Below are 19629 nucleotides of genomic sequence, written 5' to 3'. Positions count from 1 at the left end.
AATATCGTGAGGCAAAGGGAATAGCATGTATATTATGTTGTGATGGTTCGTCTGATATGATCTTCGTGTGCGTATAGGAGTTGGCACGTCTTGCTAGAGGCCGCTACCGACTATTGGGCCGAGTAGGAGTACTCGGGCCATGTCTATACGTATCTGAACCCATAGGGTCACACACTTAAGGGGCTGGAAGCCCAATTCGGATCTGATCCGAGTTGGATTAGGTTTAGGAGTACTAATGGGCCTCGGATCCAGAGGCCCATCAGGAACCCCTATAAATAGAGGGGTGGGGGCGCCCTAGGGTTTACACCTTTTTGGCTGAACACTCTTGCCGCGCCTCCCATGCCCTCGCCTGTTGCAACTCGCGGATCTAGCAATCCGGTTTGCGACGCTTCCTCCCTGCACGTGTGGATACCTTGGAGGTGTTGCACCTGCAGCACTTGGACGAGCCGCCGACGAGCCGCCGACGAGCCGCGACGAGCCGACGACGAGCCGCGGTACCGGAGGCGATCTTGCTGTGCACGTGGACGAGCTGCTGAGGAGCTGCTGGACGTGATCGACTACGTACGACTACGTGATCGTCTTCACTGCACCGACGCATATCTACATCTTCCGCACCAGTAGTGCGTCGAGTGGTAATCCCGTGATCCTTATACGGCAGTTCTTCCTGGTTATACGCGGTAGAAATTTTGATTTACGCTAGCGTAGCCTACCTCGTATCCCAACAGTGGTATCAGAGCTAGGTTGCTTAGTTTTGGATTCGGGATGTGTGCATATGGAGATATGCGAGTTCTCTGTTTGATCTATGTCCTGATTTCGTGCCCTTGCTGCAATGGTAGTGTAACGACATACTCCTACCGGTCGGTTTCCGCCATCGGAGTTAAGTGATACACGTAAATCCAGTTGCAGTGAGGGAAGATCAATATGATTGGTCGAATCGAGATCCAGGGTCATACGCCAGGCGCATTAGATGTGCTATAGTAGATGGGATCTACTGCCGGGGTCGGGATTTTGCCGTATGCGCATGCTTCGGTAAATCAGCCGTAACTTTTCGGTACGATCTCGGATCGGGGCGATTTCTATACGAAAATTGATCTACAGAAAAAGTTACACATGAAATTCAACCGCTTCGCCGTTTTCGGCGAAATTAGATTTCCCAAATTCGGCTTGGAAGATGGAGTTTCGGGCCTCCGAAGTTTGGAACGTTAGGACGCCTAACTCTGTTTTGCAGGATGTATGTATGTATCTTGTGATCAGTATGGCCCCCTTGTGTATGTGATGCATGTGTGTAACTTATTCGTGACCTGCGTGTCGCGCGTACGGCAACACGGCAGGAGCCATATGTGTTGTCACCTTATTGTATTTAATGGTCTGCGTACCAATCTGTGATGATCCAAGCAACTATGTAATCTTCATTACTAGATTCTTTACTAGCTATTAGGCGTAATAGCATAGTTCTTGGAGGACTCATCACCAGGAGGATGGCGCACATGGAACATGGAGATGGAGATCACCATGGTGAACAGGTTCTATGGAGATGGAGATCACCATATGAAAAACGGGCCATACTGTGTCACAACTGTGTGAATGCTATTCTGTTTATGTTTTACTTTCTGCATGCTGTGATGTTAGAAGTAGAACGATCCCTCACAAAGTTTAAGTTAGTATGCCCTCCCAACTAAAACTTGCACCGTCCCATGTCTTGTACAATTAGTGGTGGGTCTATGAAATTAGGGTGCCACTAGTTTTCCTTGACTAGACGGGTTTGTGTCGGACACTTACACGCATAAGGGTTGGTTTGCTTAACAAGGTTATCTTAACGGTTAAGGACCTTGGGGCATAAAGGTTGGGCGCCGAGACATAGAGATGTCACCCAACAACAGGAGTCATATATGATATGATTAGCAAAAGTTGCTTACCGATCTACCTCGTTTGCTAGCGGTGATGCTAAAGCTCACTAGTAGACTTGTTAGTTGTGGATCCTGAATCACTAAGTTTCAATAGAGGGATATTGATTTTAGTGGGAGTAGATTCTGTTAAAATAGTTTAATGTAATTTGCTCTATCATGGATACGTTTGTCTTAGTATATTTTGCATTACTTTTGTTGTAGATTAAATGGCACCTAGCAACACCACCACATCGTTTGCTTTGCGTTCGGTCCTTGAGAAGGACAAGTTGAATGGAACAAACTACTCGGATTGGATCCGCAACCTGAGAATTGTTCTCAGGGCTGAGAAAAAGGAAGATGTTCTAGACAACCCACTACCAGAAGAACCTGCTGAGGATGCACCCGCTGCTGCTAAGAATGCTTACAAGAAAGCATGTGATGCTAACCTCGAAGTAAGCTGCCTTATGCTTGCTTGCATGGAACCCGAGCTGCAGATGTAGTTCGAAACAAACCATGAGGCGCACGATATGATCGTGGCGCTTAGAGACATGTTCCAAACACAGGCCAGGACTGAAAGGTTCAATGTGTCTAAGGCCTTTGTTGAGAGCAAGCTAGCAGAAGGCGCAGCAGTAGGACCACACGTGATCAAGATGGTTGGTTACACTCAACGGTTGGAGAAGCTAGGCTTCCCACTGGGCCAAGAGTTGGCCACGGATTTCATTCTTTCGTCTCTTCCGCCTAGCTATGGGAACTTCATCTCGAACTACCATATGCATGGGACGGAGAAGGGTCTGAATGAGCTGTGTGGTATGCTCAAGACAGCAGAGGCTGACATTAAGAAAAGCGCTAGTACCAGCCATGTGATGGCGATACAGAACAAGCCCAGCTTTAAGAAGAAGGGCAATTCTTGGAAGAAGAAGGGCAAGGCTGGAACGTCCAAGCCAAACCCACCGCCCAAGGTTAAAGCTGGACCTGGACCTGCTCCAGATAAAGAGTGCTTTTACTGTCATGAACTTGGTCACTGGAAGAGAAACTGCAAGCAGTACCTAGCTTCCTTGAAGAACGGCGGAAGTAAGAGTACTTCTACCTCAGGTACGCTTGTTGTTTATGTTATAGACAACATATTTCTCGCTGATACAGTTATTAATTCTTGGGTATTTGATACCGGATCGGTTGCTCATATTTGCAATTCGATGCAGGGAATGATAAGAAGTAGAAGCGTGGAAAGAGGAGAAGTTGATTTCCGCGTGGGCAATAATGCAAGAGTTGCTGCTTTGACCGTCGGGACGATGCAACTCCACCTCCCGTCAGGATTTATTATGGACTTGAATAATTGTTATTTTGTTCCTAGTTTAAGTCGAAACATTTTATCTCCTTCATGTTTGATGAAGGATGGTTATTCATTTGCGAGTGAAAACAATGGTTGTGTGATCTCTAAGAATAATATGTTTATGGCTTTTGCACCCATTGTGAATGGATTATTTGTTTTAAATCTTGATGGTTCACCTGTCTATAATGTAAGTGCTAAAAGGCCTCGGCCTAATGATTTGAGTCCTACCTACTTGTGGCATTGTCGTTTGGGTCATATAAGTGATAAGCGCATGAAGAAGCTCCATTCTGATGGACTTCTAACTTCGTTTGATTTTGAATCATACGAGACATGTGAGGCTTGCTTGCTAGGCAAGATGACCAAGACGCCTTTCACAGGATTTCCTGAGAGAGCAGTAGACTTGTTGGAACTCGTACATAGTGATGTATGTGGACCAATGAGCACGACGGCTAGAGGAGGATTCCAATACTTCATAACTTTCACTGATGATTTTAGTAGATATGGCTATGTCTACTTGATGAGGCACAAGTCTGAGACCTTTGAAAAGTTCAAGGAATTTCAGAATGAAGTTGAAAATCAGCGTGGCAAGAAAATTAAGGCCTTACGATCTGATCGTGGAGGCGAGTATTTGAGCCACGAGTTTAGCAATCATCTAAAGAGTTGCGGAATTGTTCCACAACTTACGCCGCCTGGAACACCTCAGAGAAACGGTGTGTCCGAGCGACGTAATCGAACTTTGTTAGACATGGTTCGATCAATGATGAGCCAGTCGGACCTACCGTTGTCATTTTGGGGATACGCTCTAGAAACAGCAGCTTTCACACTTAATAGGGTACCATCTAAATCCGTAGTTAAGACACCATATGAGATGTGGACTGGAAAGGTTCCTAGTTTGTCTTTTCTAAAGATTTGGGGATATGAAGTGTTTGTCAAGCGACTTCAGTCGGACAAGATCACACCCAAGTCGGATAAGTGCATTTTCGTGGGATATCCAAAGGAAACTTTGGGATATTATTTCTACAACCGATCAGAAGGCAAAGTGTTTGTCGCTCGGAACGGGGTTTTCCTAGAGAAAGAGTTTCTCAAAGGAGAAAAGAGTGGAAAGACAGTGCATCTTGAAGAAGTTCAAGATGAGCCAATCGGGCAAGAATCAATGAGTGATGCTAACGTAGCAGAACAAGTTGAGATACCCATGGCAAGAGAAGCACCGCCACAACCACGAAGGTCGGCAAGGCTCCGCGAAATGCGGGAAATATTATTGTTGGACAATGATGAGCCTGCGACATATGCAGAAGCAATGATGGACCCAGACTCCGAAAAATGGCAGAGTGCCATGCAATCCGAAATAGAGTCCATGGGTGACAATCAAGTTTGGAACTTGGTTGACCCGCCTGATGGTGTTAAAGCCATAGAGTGCAAGTGGATCTATAAGAAGAAAAAGGACATGGATGGAAATGTTCACATCTATAAAGCACGACTTGTCGCAAAAGGTTTTCGACAAGTTCAAGGAGTTGACTACGACGAGACCTTCTCGCCCGTAGTGATGCTTAAGTCCATTCGGATTATTCTAGCTATAGCTGCATATTTCGATTATGAGATATGGCAAATGGATGTCAAGACAGCTTTCCTGAATGGAAACCTAGCTGAGGACGTGTATATGATACAGCCCGAGGGTTTTGTCGATCCGAAAAATGCTGGAAAGGTATGCAAGCTTCAGAGATCCATTTATGGATTGAAGCAAGCATCTAGGAGTTGGAACATTCGTTTTGATGAAGTGGTCAAAGGGTTTGACTTCACCAAGAACGAAGAAGAGTCTTGTGTTTACAAGAAGGTTAGTGGGAGCTCTGTAGTATTTCTAATCTTATATGTGGATGACATATTGCTGATTGGAAATAACATTCCTATGCTTGAGTCCGTAAAGACTTCACTGAAAAATAGTTTTTCGATGAAGGACTTAGGGGAAGCGGCATATATTCTGGGCATTAAGATCTATAGAGATAGATCAAGAAGGCTTATAGGTTTGAGCCAAGATACTTATATTGACAAAGTGTTGAAGCGGTTCAGCATGGAAGAGGCAAAGAAAGGGTTCTTGCCTATGTCACATGGCATACATCTCAGCAAGACTCAGTGTCCTTCGACTGCTGATGAGCGGGATCGCATGAGTAGAGTGCCATATGCCTCGGCTATTGGATCTATCATGTATGCAATGATAAGTACTCGCCCAGATGTTTCATATGCGCTAAGTATGACAAGCAGACACCAATCTGATCCAGGTGAGAGTCACTGGACAGCGGTGAAAAACATTCTTAAGTACTTGAGAAGGACTAAAGATATGTTCCTCGTCTATGGAGGTCAGGAGGAGCTCGTTGTAACAGGTTACACCGATGCTAGTTTCCAAACCGACAGAGATGATTCAAAGTCACAATCAGGATTTGTGTTCACGCTAAATGGTGGTGCTGTTAGTTGGAAGAGTTCCAAGCAGGAGACGGTGGCCGATTCAACGACAGAAGCCGAGTACATCGCGGCTTCGGAAGCCGCGAAGGAAGGTGTTTGGATAAGGAATTTCCTCATTGAGCTTGGTGTGTTCCCGAATGCGTCCAGCCCATTGAATCTCTACTGTGATAACAATGGGGCAATTGCGCAAGCAAAGGAGCCAAGGAACCACCAGAAGAACAAACACGTAATGCGGCGATTTCATCTCATTCGAGACTTCGTTAACCGGGGTGAGATCAAGATATGCAAAATACACACGGATCTGAACATTTCTGATCCGTTGACAAAACCACTCCCGCAGGCTAAGCATGATGCGCATGTAAGAGCTATGGGTATTAGGTACCTTCTAGATTGACTTTAGTGCAAGTGGGAGACTGTTGAAGGTATGCCCTAGAGGCAATCATAGAGATGATGATATTCCATTTGTATCCATGATTTATATATTGTGTTCATTGAATATCCATTAAAGGCTACTTGAATTGATTTGCAATTATGTGAATTGTATGTGAAACTCTTTACTTGTATGGTTATTCTAAAGTTGTCCCTAGTCGGAGTTCATGTGAGGACACACATGAATATTAGACTAGCACATGTATTAGTTGATGACTATGTTTCACAAGTCATGGACATCAAGATGTTGAACTAATAATGTGGACACATGTGGAGACATGTGTTAGGACTGACCCAACACGAGAAGTAGTTCTCTCTTTAAACAACATATACGCTTTGTCCTTAGACCTGAGATTGTCGCATGTATTCTAGATGTGGATTGACCTACTTAGGGGCTATCAAACGCTACACCGTAACAGGGTAGTTATAAAGGTAGCTTTCGGGTTTGTCAAGAAGCATGCTATGAGACATGGTCAATCAAGATGGGATTTGCCCCTCTCTGATTGAGAGTGATATCTCTGGGCCCCTCGAGTGATCGGATCAGAAAATGCATGGCCATGCTACGTACGGTTAAGAGTTAACCTACAAAGGGATTCCGAATCACAGGATCGAGAAAGAGCGGTCGGCTTGAAGCTAGACCAAATATCGTGAGGCAAAGGGAATAGCATGTATATTATGTTGTGATGGTTCGTCTGATATGATCTTCGTGTGCGTATAGGAGTTGGCACGTCTTGCTAGAGGCCGCTACCGACTATTGGGCCGAGTAGGAGTACTCGGGCCATGTCTATACGTATCCGAACCCATAGGGTCACACACTTAAGGGGCTGGAAGCCCAATTCGGATCTGATCCGAGTTGGATTAGGTTTAGGAGTACTAATGGGCCTCGGATCCAGAGGCCCATCAGGAACCCCTATAAATAGAGGGGTGGGGGCGCCCTAGGGTTTACACCTTTTTGGCTGAACACTCTTGCCACGCCTCCCACGCCCTCGCCTGTTGCAACTCGCGGATCTAGCAATCCGGCTTGCGACGCTTCCTCCCTGCACGTGTGGATACCTTGGAGGTGTTGCACCTGCAGCACTTGGACGAGCCGCCGACGAGCCGCGACGAGCCGACGACGAGCCGCGGTACCGGAGGCGATCTTGCTGTGCACGTGGACGAGCTGCTGAGGAGCTGCTGGACGTGATCGACTACGTACGACTACGTACGACTACGTGATCGTCTTCACTGCACCGACGCATATCTACATCTTCCGCACCAGTAGTGCGTCGAGTGGTAATCCCGTGATCCTTATACGGCAGTTCTTCCTGGTTATACGCGGTAGAAATTTTGATTTATGCTAGCGTAGCCTATCTCGTATCCCAACAGCGTGGAGTGTATCTGTTTTGAGATTAGTATGTCTTTCTCCAAATTAATCTCCATGTTATACCTGTGTTTGTTTCTTATGTTTCAAAATTGACAATGCAGGGGACATATCTCCTCCACATGTGATTAAAGTAGCAATGGAGATGGAAGTAGAGGCAGAATTGGAAAAGCGTGTCCAAATCCATGAATCAGAAGGTGATGATTCCTTTCAATTTGAGGTTGATCTAATTCTTTTTCTGGAAAAAGAGAGATAAGTTGGAGACAGAGTTCTATCTTAAACTAATTTAGTTCATCCCTAATGCTTTTTCCAAGAGAAGGATATAACTCTGTTTGGTATTTTTTTCATTTGTTGTAACAGCTGCTGTGACAAGCCAGGCTAATCTTGCAAAGGGTATGTGAATATTTTATTCTAAACTTATTCAGCTCGTTCGCTTGGCTGCTGCGTTCGACTGGCTGGCTGCTGCTGCAGAGAGTTGCTGCGTGCTGCAGCTGCTGCGGCAGAGAGCCGAGCAGCAGCAGGCAGCTGCAAAGCAGCCAGCCGAACAAGCTGACAGCAGCCGCGTCTCCTTCTCGTCAAAACCATGGTACATGGCCACCATTTACACCTTTTCAAAATGGAAACATAAATGCTTATAAACATGGCTGAAAGCCTGAAAATTTGAACTGACTCGAATCGAAACCACAATTCGTATGCCGCAGCAGTCTCTACTACTCCTCGTTTCAATTTGTAGTGAAAATTTAGACGGTTTTCTGGTTAAACCATAATTCTAAGTAAAAAAGGCCTCCTTGCAATTCAAAGTCAAAACTTCAAGTTTAGACGGTTTCGTGATTAGGATTGAAATTAGACAAACTCGGGAAAAAATTGGTCTTCATTTTCTTCTCCCAAAAAATCCTCGTTGCAATTCTAAGCGGCAGCCAAACAGCTTGCTGAGCTGAGAGCACCTATTTCTCGTTCCCATTTCTTTTTTAAACCTCAAACCCGATAACAAAAGGGGCTCTCCGCCGCCGCCACCGACAATGGCAACCCTCCTCCGGCGCTCCGCCACCCCGGCGCGCCAGCTCCTCCTCCTCCCGTGCCACCTCGCCGCTACCGGCGCTGCCCCCGCCTCGTCCCGCTCCCTCTCCCAGTACCACCCCCGCGACGGCAGCCCTCGGTAAAACCGTACCCCCTCTCCCTCTCTCTCGCTTCTCGCTTGCTTCGGGAGCCTTCTGGAAGCCGAGATTGAGCTCCCTACACTCGTGTTGCTTCCAGGTGCGACCCGCTGGGCACGCCGGTGAACTGGGGAGTGACCATTGTCCCGGAAAGGAAGGCCTTCGTGGTGGAGAGGCTGGGCAAGTACCACAGGATCCTCACCCCCAGAATCCACCTGCTGGTGCCCAGAGTCGACAGAATCGTCTTCGTCCACTCGCTCAAGGAGCAGGTGATTCCCATTTCTGACCAATCCATCCTCACCAGAAACGGCGTCTGCCTGCAGATCGATGGCGGACTCTTCGTGAAGGTAATAGCAACAGTTGAGCATAATCTTTGGCACCAAGTGATTGCGAATCTAAATTGAGATTGAACCTACCTTTTGCGTGTTTTTCTTTCTTGCTCTAGGAGTAGCTCTATTCTTATCCGTTTCACTGCATTTCCTTTACAATTGCAGCATATTAGTGTAGTGGTAGTGTAGCAGATTTGGTGCTAATTTTAACATTTGCTGAGTTTTGCAGATTGTCGATCCATACCTCGCTTCCTATGGTGTGGAGAATCCGATTTCTGCTGTCATACAACTTGCACAAACAACAATGAGTGAGCTTGGGAAAATGACATTGGACAAGGCTTTTAAGGAGAGAGATGCATTTAATGAGAACATTGTGGTACATTACCTTAATTCCAATCTCGAGCTGTTTGTTTTTCCATATGAGCTATGTACTCGAGCAAGCAATAGGCTATGATTGCTTCGATGCCATTCCTCTCTTGTTTGGTCTTGCTGTCAAATGTTTTTGTTTATCAGTTCATCAGGGTTTACATGTAGTGTTTGTTTCTAGTGATCTAGTCTTGGCCATCAGTAGATCAAGATCTATAAGTAGTTCTGAGGGCTACCTGCTACTTCCAATCTCCGAGTATGAATAGCTTTTGCTGTCAATTGGTCTCTTGCTTTATAGGTGAAGCCTTTTGGGGCGGAAGGTCTTAAGCACTAAGGCTTTGGTGGCGGCGATATCCGGGCGGAAGGTCTTAAGCACTAAGGCTTTGGTGGCGGCGATATCCGGGCGGAAGGTCTTAAGCACTAAGGCTTTGGTGGCAGCGATATCCGGCGGTGCTCCGGCGGCGACGGAGCTTCTTGTGAACAACAAGGAAGCTCTAGCACAGTGCGGAGGAGCAGGCGGATGGGTGGATTGGGGAGGTGCGGGTGTTGAGCGGGAAAGAGAGTTTCTCAGGAACTTAGGTGGCGGTGCTCAAGCACGAAACAGGGGAAACAAGGCAGCGAGGCAACAGTGACAAAGGGGACTCCAGTAGGATTCTAGCATTCCCTTTTATAGCTGCGCGGAGAGAGAGGGAGTTGGAGTAGCACGCAGACCAGAAGAAAAGGATGGAGTGCACTGCCATGGCGGCGACTAGGCGGCGATCGGCGGCGGAACAGGTTTTCGGAGATAGCGTCCTCGGCTATTGGGCACTGGAGACAAGGTGGCGCAGGTGCGGTTTTGCCGGTGGTTGAGATTTGGCGGAGGTGGGCGTCGTCGTGCGGCGGATCTGATGGGTGTGACAGGGGGAACGGCGCGGCAAGCAAGGTTGCACAGGTGACAAGACAGGCAGGCTGCGGGTGCGCAGGCGAGTGCGAAGCAGCGGTTTGCCGGGCACAGTTCTGGCAAGGTGGAAAAGAATTGTCGCGGCCGGAGTCGGGGTTGGTGATGGAGGAATCATCGCGTAGCGCATTCGGGGCGGCGCGACTGTGGAGAGGCGGCGGAAAAGCCGGAAGGCATCGGGCTTTGCAGCAGGGGATCCGGCAAGGTGGTGATGGGCGCGAGCTGCGAGGCAGTTTGGACGCAGCAAGCGGCAAAGCTCTGCCATAGTAGCGTTGGAGCTTCAAGGCACGGTTGGCGAGGGCGCGAGCGAGACGAGGCGCTGCAGAAAGGGTGCAGAGGGGCTTCTGCAGCGATTGGGGAGAACGGTGTGGGAAACCATTCGGTCATGGCCGGTGACTGGGCGAAGCGGCGAGCGTCGGAGAAGCTGCGCCACGCGGCGGGAGAGCTCTGAAGCGATGCAGGCCGCTCGAGTGCGTCTGCCTCGGGAGATCTGGGAAAAAGATTTGCGGGTTCACCCGTCCATCCACCGGTCATTCTCGGTTTCTCCTCTGCTTAAGACTGAAGGGACACTGCCTTGGGGAACTCAGAAGGAACCGACGGGGTGGGTCGGGGTCTCAGGGGTCGGGACATAGGACCGGAGGTGGAGCACTCCTGCTCGGGAAGAGCTGAGACAGAGGAAATTGGGGGACTCGGATTAAGATTTACTCGAAGGGATTGCCCAGGGTCGTTACAGCCTACCCCCCTTAAAACAAATGGGGGTGGGCAGTCCTTACCTCCTTGGCTGGGAAGAATGTTGGGATACGAGGTAGGCTACACTAGCGCAAAACAAAATTTTCTACCGCGTAAACCAGGAAAACTGCCGTATAAGGATCACGGGATTACCACTCGACGCACTACTGGTGCGGAAGATGTAGATTCGCATCGGTGCAGCGAAGTGGATCAGTGTAGTCGTACGTATTCGATCACGTCGACGTCCAGCAGCTCCTCAGCAGCTCGTCCACGTGCAGCAAGATCTCCCTCGTGCCGCGGCTCGTCGTCGGCTCGTCGTGGCTCGTCGACGGCTCGTCCAAGTGCTACAGGTGCAACACCTCCAAGGTATCCACACATGCAGGGAGGAAGCATCGCAAGCCGGACTGCTAGATCCGAGAGTTGCAACAGGCAAGGGCGTGGGAGGCGCGGCAGATGTGTTTCGCCAAAAAGATGTAAACCCTAGGGCGCCCCCACCCCTATATTTATAGAGGTTCCTAACGGGCCTCTGGGTCCGAGGCCATTAGTACTTCTAAACCTAATCCAACTCGGATCACATCCGAATTGGGCTTCCAGCCCCTTAAGTGTGTGACCCTATGGGTTCGGATACGTATAGACATGGCCCGAATACTCCTACTCGGCCCAATAGTCGGTAGCGGCCTCTAGCAAGACGTGCCAACTCCTATACGCACACGAAGATCATATCAGACGAACCATCACAACATAATATACATGCTATTCCCTTTGCCTCACGATATTTGGTCTAGCTTCAAGCCGACCGCTCTTTCTCGATCCTGTGATTCGGAATCCCTTTGTAGGTTAACTCTTAACCGTACGTAGCATGGCCATGCATTTTCGGATCCGATCACTCGAGGGGCCCAGAGATATCACTCTCAATCAGAGAGGGGAAAATCCCATCTTGATTGACCATGTCTCATAGCATGCTTCTTGACAAACCCGAAAACTACCTTTATAACTACCCTGTTACGGCGTAGCGTTTGATAGCCCCTAAGTAGGTCGATCCACATCTTGAATACATGCGACAATCTCAGGTCTAAGGACAAAGTGTATATGTTGTTTAAAGAGAGAACTACTTCTCGTGTTGGGTCAGTCCTAGCACATGTCTCCACATGTGCCCACATTATTAGTTCAACATCTCCATGTCCATGACTTGTGAAACATAGTCATCAACTAATACATGTGCTAGTCTAATATTCATGTGTGTCCTCACATGAACTCCGACTAGGGACAACTTTAGAATAACCATACAAGTAAAGAGTTTCACACACAATTCATATAATTGCAAATCAATTCAAGTATTAATAATTGTATCAGCGAGAAAAATGTTGTCTATAACATTAACAACAAGCGTACGTGAGGTAGAAGTACTCTTACTTCCGCCATTCTTCAACGAAGCTAGGTACTGCTTGCAGTTTCTCTTCCAGTGACCAGGTTCGTGACAATAAAAGCACTCTTTATCTGGAGCAGGTCCAGCTTTAGCCTTGGGCGCTGGGTTTGGCTTGGACACTCCAGCCTTACCCTTCTTCTTCCAAGAATTGCCCTTCTTCTTGAAGGTAGGCTTGTTCTGTACAGCCATCACATGGCTGGTACTAGCGCTTTTCTTAATGTCTACCTCTGCTGTCTTGAGTATACCATACAGTTCATTCAGACCCTTCTCCGTCCCATGCATATGGTAGTTCGAGATGAAGTTCCCATAGCTAGGTGGAAGAGATGAAAGAATGAAGTCAGTAGCCAACTCTTTGCCCATTGGGAAGCCCAGCTTCTCCAATCGCTGAGTGTAACCAACCATCTTGATTACATGTGGTCCTATTGCTGCGCCTTCTGCTAGCTTGCACTCCAGAAAGGCTTTGGACACGTTGAACCTTTCAGTCCTAGCCTGTGTCTGGAACATGTCCTTGAGCACCACGATCATATCGTGTGCCTCATAATTTGTTTCGAACTGCATCTGCAGCTCGGGTTCCATGCAAGCAAGCATAAGACAGCTTACCTCAAGATTAGCATCAAATGCCTTCTTGTAAGCAGTCTTAACGGCAGCAGATGCATCATCAGCAGGTACTGGTGGTAGTGGGGTGTCTAGAACATCTTCCTTTTTATCGGCCCTGAGAACAATTCCCAGGTTACGGATCCAATCCGAGTAGTTTGTTCCATTCAACTTGTCCTTCTCAAGGACCGAACGCAAAGCAAACGGTGTGGTGTTGCTAGGTGCCATTTAATCTACAACAAAAGTAATGCAAAATACACTAAGACAAACGTATCCATGATAGAGCAAATCACATTAAACTATTTTAACAGAATCTACTCCCACTAAAATCAATATCCCTCTATTGACACTTAGTGATTCAAAATCCACAACTAACAAGTCTACTAGTGAGCTTTAGTATCACCGCTAGCAAAACAAGATAGATCGGTAAGCAACTTTTGCTAATCATATCACATATGACTCCTGTTGTTGGGTGACATCTCCATGTCCCGGCGCCCAATCTTTATGCCCCAAGGTCCTTAACCGTTAAGTTAACCTTGTTAAGCAAACCAACCCTTATGCGTGTAAGTGTCCGACACAAACCCGTCTAATCAAGGAAAACTAGTGGCACCCTATTTTCATAGACCCACCACTAATTGTACAAGACATGGGACGGTGCAAGTTTTAGTTGGGAGGGCATACTAACTTAAACTTTGTGAGGGGTCGTTCTACTTCTAACATCACAGCATGCAGAAAGTAAAACATAAACAGAATAGCATTCACACAGTTGTGACAAAGTATGACCCGTTTTCATATGGTGATCTCCACCTCCATAGAACCTGTTCACCATGGTGATCTCCATTTCCATGTTCCATGTGCACCATCCTTCTGGTGATGAGTCCTCCAAGAACTAGAACATGCTATTACTGTTGGAATACTAGGTAGGCTACACTAGCGTAATTCAAAAATCTACCACGTATAACCAGGAAGAACTGCCGTATAAGAATCACGGGATTACCACTCGACGCACTACTGGTGCGGAAGATGTAGATATGCGTCGATGCAGTGAAGACGATCACGTAGTCGTACGTAGTCGATCACGTCCAGCGGCTCCTCAGCAGCTCGTCTACGTGCAGCAAGATCGCCTCCGGTACCGCGGCTCGTCGTCGGCTCGTCGGCGGCTCGTCGGCGGCTCGTCCAAGTGCTGCAGGCGCAACACCTCCAAGGTATCCACATGTGCAGGGAGGAAGCGTCGCAAGCCGGACTGCTAGATCCGCGAGTTGCAACAGGCGAGGGCGTGGGAGGCGCGGCAGGTGTGTTTCGCCAAAAGGTGTAAACCCTAGGGCGCCCCCACCCCTCTATTTATAGAGGTTCCTGACGGGCCTCTGGATCCGAGGCCCATTAGTACTTCTAAACCTAATCCAACTCGGATCAGATCCGAATTGGGCTTCCAGCCCCTTAAGTGTGTGACCCTATGGGTTCGGATACGCATAGACATGGCCCGAGTACTCCTACTCGGCCCAATAGTCGGTAGCGGCCTCTAGCAAGACGTGCCAACTCCTATACGCACACGAAGATCATATCAGACGAACCATCACAACATAATATACATGCTATTCCCTTTGCCTCACGATATTTGGTCTAGCTTCAAGCCGACCGCTCTTTCTCGATCCTGTGATTCGGAATCCCTTTGTAGGTTAACTCTTAACCGTACGTAGCATGGCTATGCATTTTCAGATCCGATCACTCGAGGGGCCCAGAGGTATCACTCTCAATCAGAGAGGGGCAAATCCCATCTTGATTGACCATGTCTCATAGCATGCTTCTTGACAAACCCGAAAACTACCTTTATAACTACCCTGTTACGGCGTAGCGTTTGATAGCCCCTAAGTAGGTCGATCCACATCTAGAATACATGCGACAATCTCAGGTCTAAGGACAAAGCGTATATCTTGTTTTAAAGAGAGAACTACTTCTCGTGTTGGGTCAGTCCTAACACATGTCTCCACATGTGTCCACATTATTAGTTCAACATCTCCATGTCCATGACTTGTGAAACATAGTCATCAACTAATACATGTGCTAGTCTAATATTCATGTGTGTCCTCACATGAACTCCGACTAGGGACAACTTTAGAATAACCATACAAGTAAAGAGTTTCACATACAATTCACATAATTGCAAATCAATTCAAGTAGCCTTCAATGGATATTCAATGAACACAACATACAAATCATGGATACAAATGGAATATCATCATCTCTATGATTGCCTCTAGGGCATACCTCCAACAGTTACACCTAATAGCTAGTAAGGAAGCTAGTAATGAAGATTACATAGTTGCTTGGATCATCACAGATTGGTATGCAGACCATTAAATACATTAAGGTGACAACACATATGGCTCCTGCCATGTTCCGTACGCGCGACGTGCAGGTCACGAATGAGTTACACACATGCATCACATACACAAAGGGGCCATACTGATCACAAGATACATACATACATCCTACAAAACAGAGTTAAGCGTCCTAACGTTCCAAACTTCGGATGCCCGAAACTCCATCTTTCAAGCCGAATTTGGAAAATCTAATTTCGCCGAAAACGGCAAAGCCATTGAATTTCATGTGTAACTTTTTCTGTAGATCAATTTTCATATAAAATTCGCCCCAATCCGAGATCGTACCGAAAAGTTACGGCTGATTTACCGAAGCATATGCACACGGCAAAAATCCCGACCCCGGTAGTAGATCCCATCTACTATTGCACATCTCATGCGCCTGGCGTATGAACCTGGATTTCGATTCGACCAATCACATTGATCTTCGCTCACTGCAACTGGAACTACGTGTATCACTTAACTCCAATGGCGGAAACCGACCGGTAGTAGTATGTCGTTACACTACCATTGCAGCAAGAACACGAAACCAGAACATAGATCAAACTGAAACTCGCATATCTCCATATGCACACATCCCGAATCCAAAACAAAGCAGCTATGGCTCTGATACCACTGTTGGGATACGAGGTAGGCTACACTAGCGCAAAACAAAATTTTCTACCGCGTAAACCAGGAAAACTGTTGTATAAGGATCACGGGATTACCACTTGACGCACTACTCGTGCGGAAGATGTAGATTCGCGTCGGTGCAGCGAAGTGGATCAGCTTAGTCGTACGTAGTCGATCACGTCGACGTCCAGCAGCTCCTCAGCAGCTCGTCCATGTGCAGCAAGATCTCCCTCGTGCCGCGGCTCGTCATCAGCTCGTCGGCGGCTCGTCGGCGGCTCATCGTGGCTCGTCGGCGGCTCGTCCAAGTGCTACAGGTGCAACACCTCCAAGGTATCCACATGTGCAGGGAGGAAGCGTCACAAGCCGGATTGCTAGATCCGCGAGTTGCAACAGGCGAGGGCGTGGGAGGCGCGGCAGATGTGTTTCACCAAAAAGGTGTAAACCCTAGGGCGTACCCACCCCTATATTTATAGAGGTTCCTAACGGGCCTCTGGGTCCGAGGCCCATTAGTACTTCTAAACCTAATCCAACTCGGATCACATCCGAATTGGGCTTCCAGCCCCTTAAGTGTGTGACCCTATGGGTTCGGATACGTATAGACATGGCCCGAGTACTCCTACTCGGCCCAATAGTCTGTAGCGGCCTCTAGCAAGACGTGCCAACTCCTATACGCACACGAAGATCATATCAGACGAACCATCACAACATAATATACATGCTATTCCCTTTGCCTCACGATATTTGGTCTAGCTTCAAGCCGACCGCTCTTTCTCGATCCTGTGATTCGGAATCCCTTTGTAGGTTAACTCTTAACCGTACGTAGCATGGCCATGCATTTTCGGATCCGATCACTCGAGGGGCCCAGAGATATCACTCTCAATTAGAGAGGGGCAAATCCCATCTTGATTGACCATGTCTCATAGCATGCTTCTTGACAAACCCGAAAGCTACCTTTATAACTACCCTGTTACGGCGTAGCGTTTGATAGCCCCTAAGTAGGTCGATCCACATCTTGAATACATGCGACAATCTCAGGTCTAAGGACAAAGCGTATATGTTGTTTAAAGAGAGAACTACTTCTCGTGTTGGGTCAGTCCTAGCACATGTCTCCACATGTGCCCACATTATTAGTTCAACATCTCCATGTCCATGACTTGTGAAACATAGTCATCAACTAATACATGTGCTAGTCTAATATTCATGTATGTCCTCACATGAACTCCGACTAGGGACAACTTTAGAATAACTATACAAGTAAAGAGTTTCACACACAATTCACATAATTGCAAATCAATTCAAGTAGCCTTTAATGGATATTCAAGGAACACAATATAAATCATGGATACAAATGGAATACCATCATCTCTATGATTGCCTCTAGGGCATACCTCCAACAAAGAAAACCTTGGTATAGCTTGTTCAGATATTCTTCTGTTTCCCATGTTGCTTCATCCTCTGTGTGGTTATTCCATAGGATTTTGTACATTTTCACCACTTGTCGTCGGGTGCGTCTCTCCTTGTGGTCAAGAATTTTGGCCGGGTACTCAGCATAGGTCAAGTCGGGTTCAACCTGAAGTTGCCCTTGCTCTAAGATCTCGGTTGGGACTTGGACACATTTCTTCAGTTGGGCGACATGGAAAATATCATGTATGGCCGAAAGCTGTTCTGGGAGTTGGATCCGGTAAGCAACGGGTCCGCAGATTTCCACAATCTCATAAGGGCCAATGTAACGGGGAGCCAATTTCCCTTTTACTCCAAACCGTTGCACTCCTTTGGTCGGGGAGACTCGAAGATACACATGATCACCAATATCAAACTGCAGGGGTCTTCTTCTCCGGTCAGAGTAACTCTTCTGTCGAGACTGGGCGGCTTTGAGATTCGCTTGAATTATCTTTACTTGTTCTTCTGCTTCTACTACTAAGTCAGGGCCATAGGTCTGTCTTTCGCCAACTTGCGACCAATTCAACAGCGTCTGACATTTCCGACCATATAGGGCTTCAAATGGTGCCATCTTCAAGCTAGTCTAGTAGCTATTGTTATAGGAGAACTCTGCCAATGGTAAGCACTTATCCCAATTTTTGTCATAATGGATGACACAAGCTCTCAACATGTCTTCAAGGATCTGATTTACCCTTTCGGTTTGACCATCGGTTTGAGGGTGATAGGTCGAGCTACGAATGAGCTTGGTGCTCATTGATGCTTGCAGCTGTTCCCAAAAACGCGCTACAAACTGAGCTCCTCGATCAGATATGATCATCCTAGGCACACCGTGCAGGGAAACAATGCGGTCAAGATACAACTCTGCATATTTCTTGGCCGTGTAAGTGGTGTGAACCGGGAGAAAGTGGGCAGTCTTGGTAAGACGATCCATGATCACCCAAATGGAATCATGCCGTTGAGATGTAAGGGGCAGTCCAACAATGAAGTCCATGCTGATGTCTTCCCATTTCCAAGACGGAATGGGTAGGGGCTGCAGGGTACCTGCTACCTTTAAACGACTGGCCTTGACACGTTGACAGGTGTCGCATTCTGAAACATATCGTGCAATCTCTGGTTTCATTCCACTCTACCAGAAGATTTGACGGAGATCATGATACATCTTATTGCTGCCGGGGTGGATTGAGAACTTGGAGAGATGGGCTTCATCTAGGATTTGCTTTCTCAGATTGGGGTCAGATGGTACAACCAGTTGATTTCCATAATACACTCTCCCATTCTCGTCCTGTCGGAATTGCTTATGCCCTTCATCTTTCAAGGAAATCTTCCTTTTGATCCGCCTTACTTCCTCATCCTCTAACTGTGCCGTCCCAATTTGGTCATCCAAAGCAGACTCAAGGGAGACGTGTCCGAGGGTTCCATGGGAAACAATTTCCAAATTAAGTTTTCCCACCTCATGGCACAGAGTTTCTGTAAAGTTGGTTGCCGACAAACAATTGCAATGGGTCTTGTGGCTAAGAGCATCTGCTACTACGTTGGCCTTGCCGGGGTGATAGTGTACTTCCAAATCATAATCCTTAATCAGCTCTAACCATCTTCTTTGTCGCATATTGAGGTCGGCTTGAGTGAAGATGTATTTGAGGCTCTTGTGATCAATGTAGATGTTGTAGTGGGTGCTTATCAAATAGTGTCTCCATATTTTTAAGGCATGTATCAATGCTGCCAACTCAAGATCGTGGGTTGGGTAGTTTAGCTCATGAGATCGTAACGCTCGTGAGGCATAAGCAATGACTCGGTTGTCTGGCATAAGAACACACCCAAGTCTAGTGCTAGAGGCGTCACAGTACACGTCAAGCGGACTAGAAGGGTTAGGTTGAGCCAAAACCAAGGCTGAGGTCAGCAAGTGTTTCAGAGTATTGAAGGCTTCTTCACACTTGTTGTTTCACACAAATGTGACCTCTTTCCTCAGCAGCTCAGTCATTGGCTTAGCTATCTTGGAGAAATCCGGAATGAAGCGCCGATAGTAGCCTGCCAGTCCAAGAAAACTTCGGATCTGGTGAACTGAAGTGGGAGGCTTCCAATCCATGACCTCCTGTACCTTGCTGGGGTCAATGGCTATGCCATTCCGAGAGATAGTGTGTCCCAAGAACTTGACACTATCTAGCCAAAACTCACACTTTGAGAACTTGGCATAAAGCTGATGATCCT

The 19629-nt window shown here is 47.3% G+C and overlaps 1 protein-coding gene across 1 annotated transcript; it reads left to right on the top strand.

The window, feature by feature from the left end:
• The first annotated feature begins 8478 nt into the window (after positions 1-8478).
• On the top strand, positions 8479-9642 carry LOC117860807 (uncharacterized). The gene is made up of 4 exons (XM_034744191.1): positions 8479-8615; positions 8714-8960; positions 9172-9318; positions 9607-9642. Exons 1-4 carry the CDS (start codon positions 8479-8481, stop codon positions 9640-9642), a joined length of 567 nt encoding a protein of 188 aa, XP_034600082.1.
• The last annotated feature ends 9987 nt before the right edge of the window (positions 9643-19629 follow it).

This window comes from Setaria viridis, chromosome 6 (assembly GCF_005286985.2).
Source record: "Setaria viridis chromosome 6, Setaria_viridis_v4.0, whole genome shotgun sequence".
Classification (NCBI taxonomy): Eukaryota; Viridiplantae; Streptophyta; class Magnoliopsida; order Poales; family Poaceae; genus Setaria; species Setaria viridis.
Note: the sequence above shows the minus strand (reverse complement) of the source record. Positions and strands in the feature narration are given on the sequence as shown.

Bases quoted from the DNA above. Each gene is read 5' to 3' on its own strand.
- LOC117860807 (XM_034744191.1), top strand. From the start codon at position 8,479: ATGGCAACCCTCCTCCGGCGCTCCGCCACCCCGGCGCGCCAGCTCCTC. The intron at 8,616-8,713 runs GTAAAACCGTAC...TGTTGCTTCCAG, and splicing joins CCCCGCGACGGCAGCCCTCG to GTGCGACCCGCTGGGCACGC. The intron at 9,319-9,606 runs GTACATTACCTT...CTTGCTTTATAG, and splicing joins CATTTAATGAGAACATTGTG to GTGAAGCCTTTTGGGGCGGA.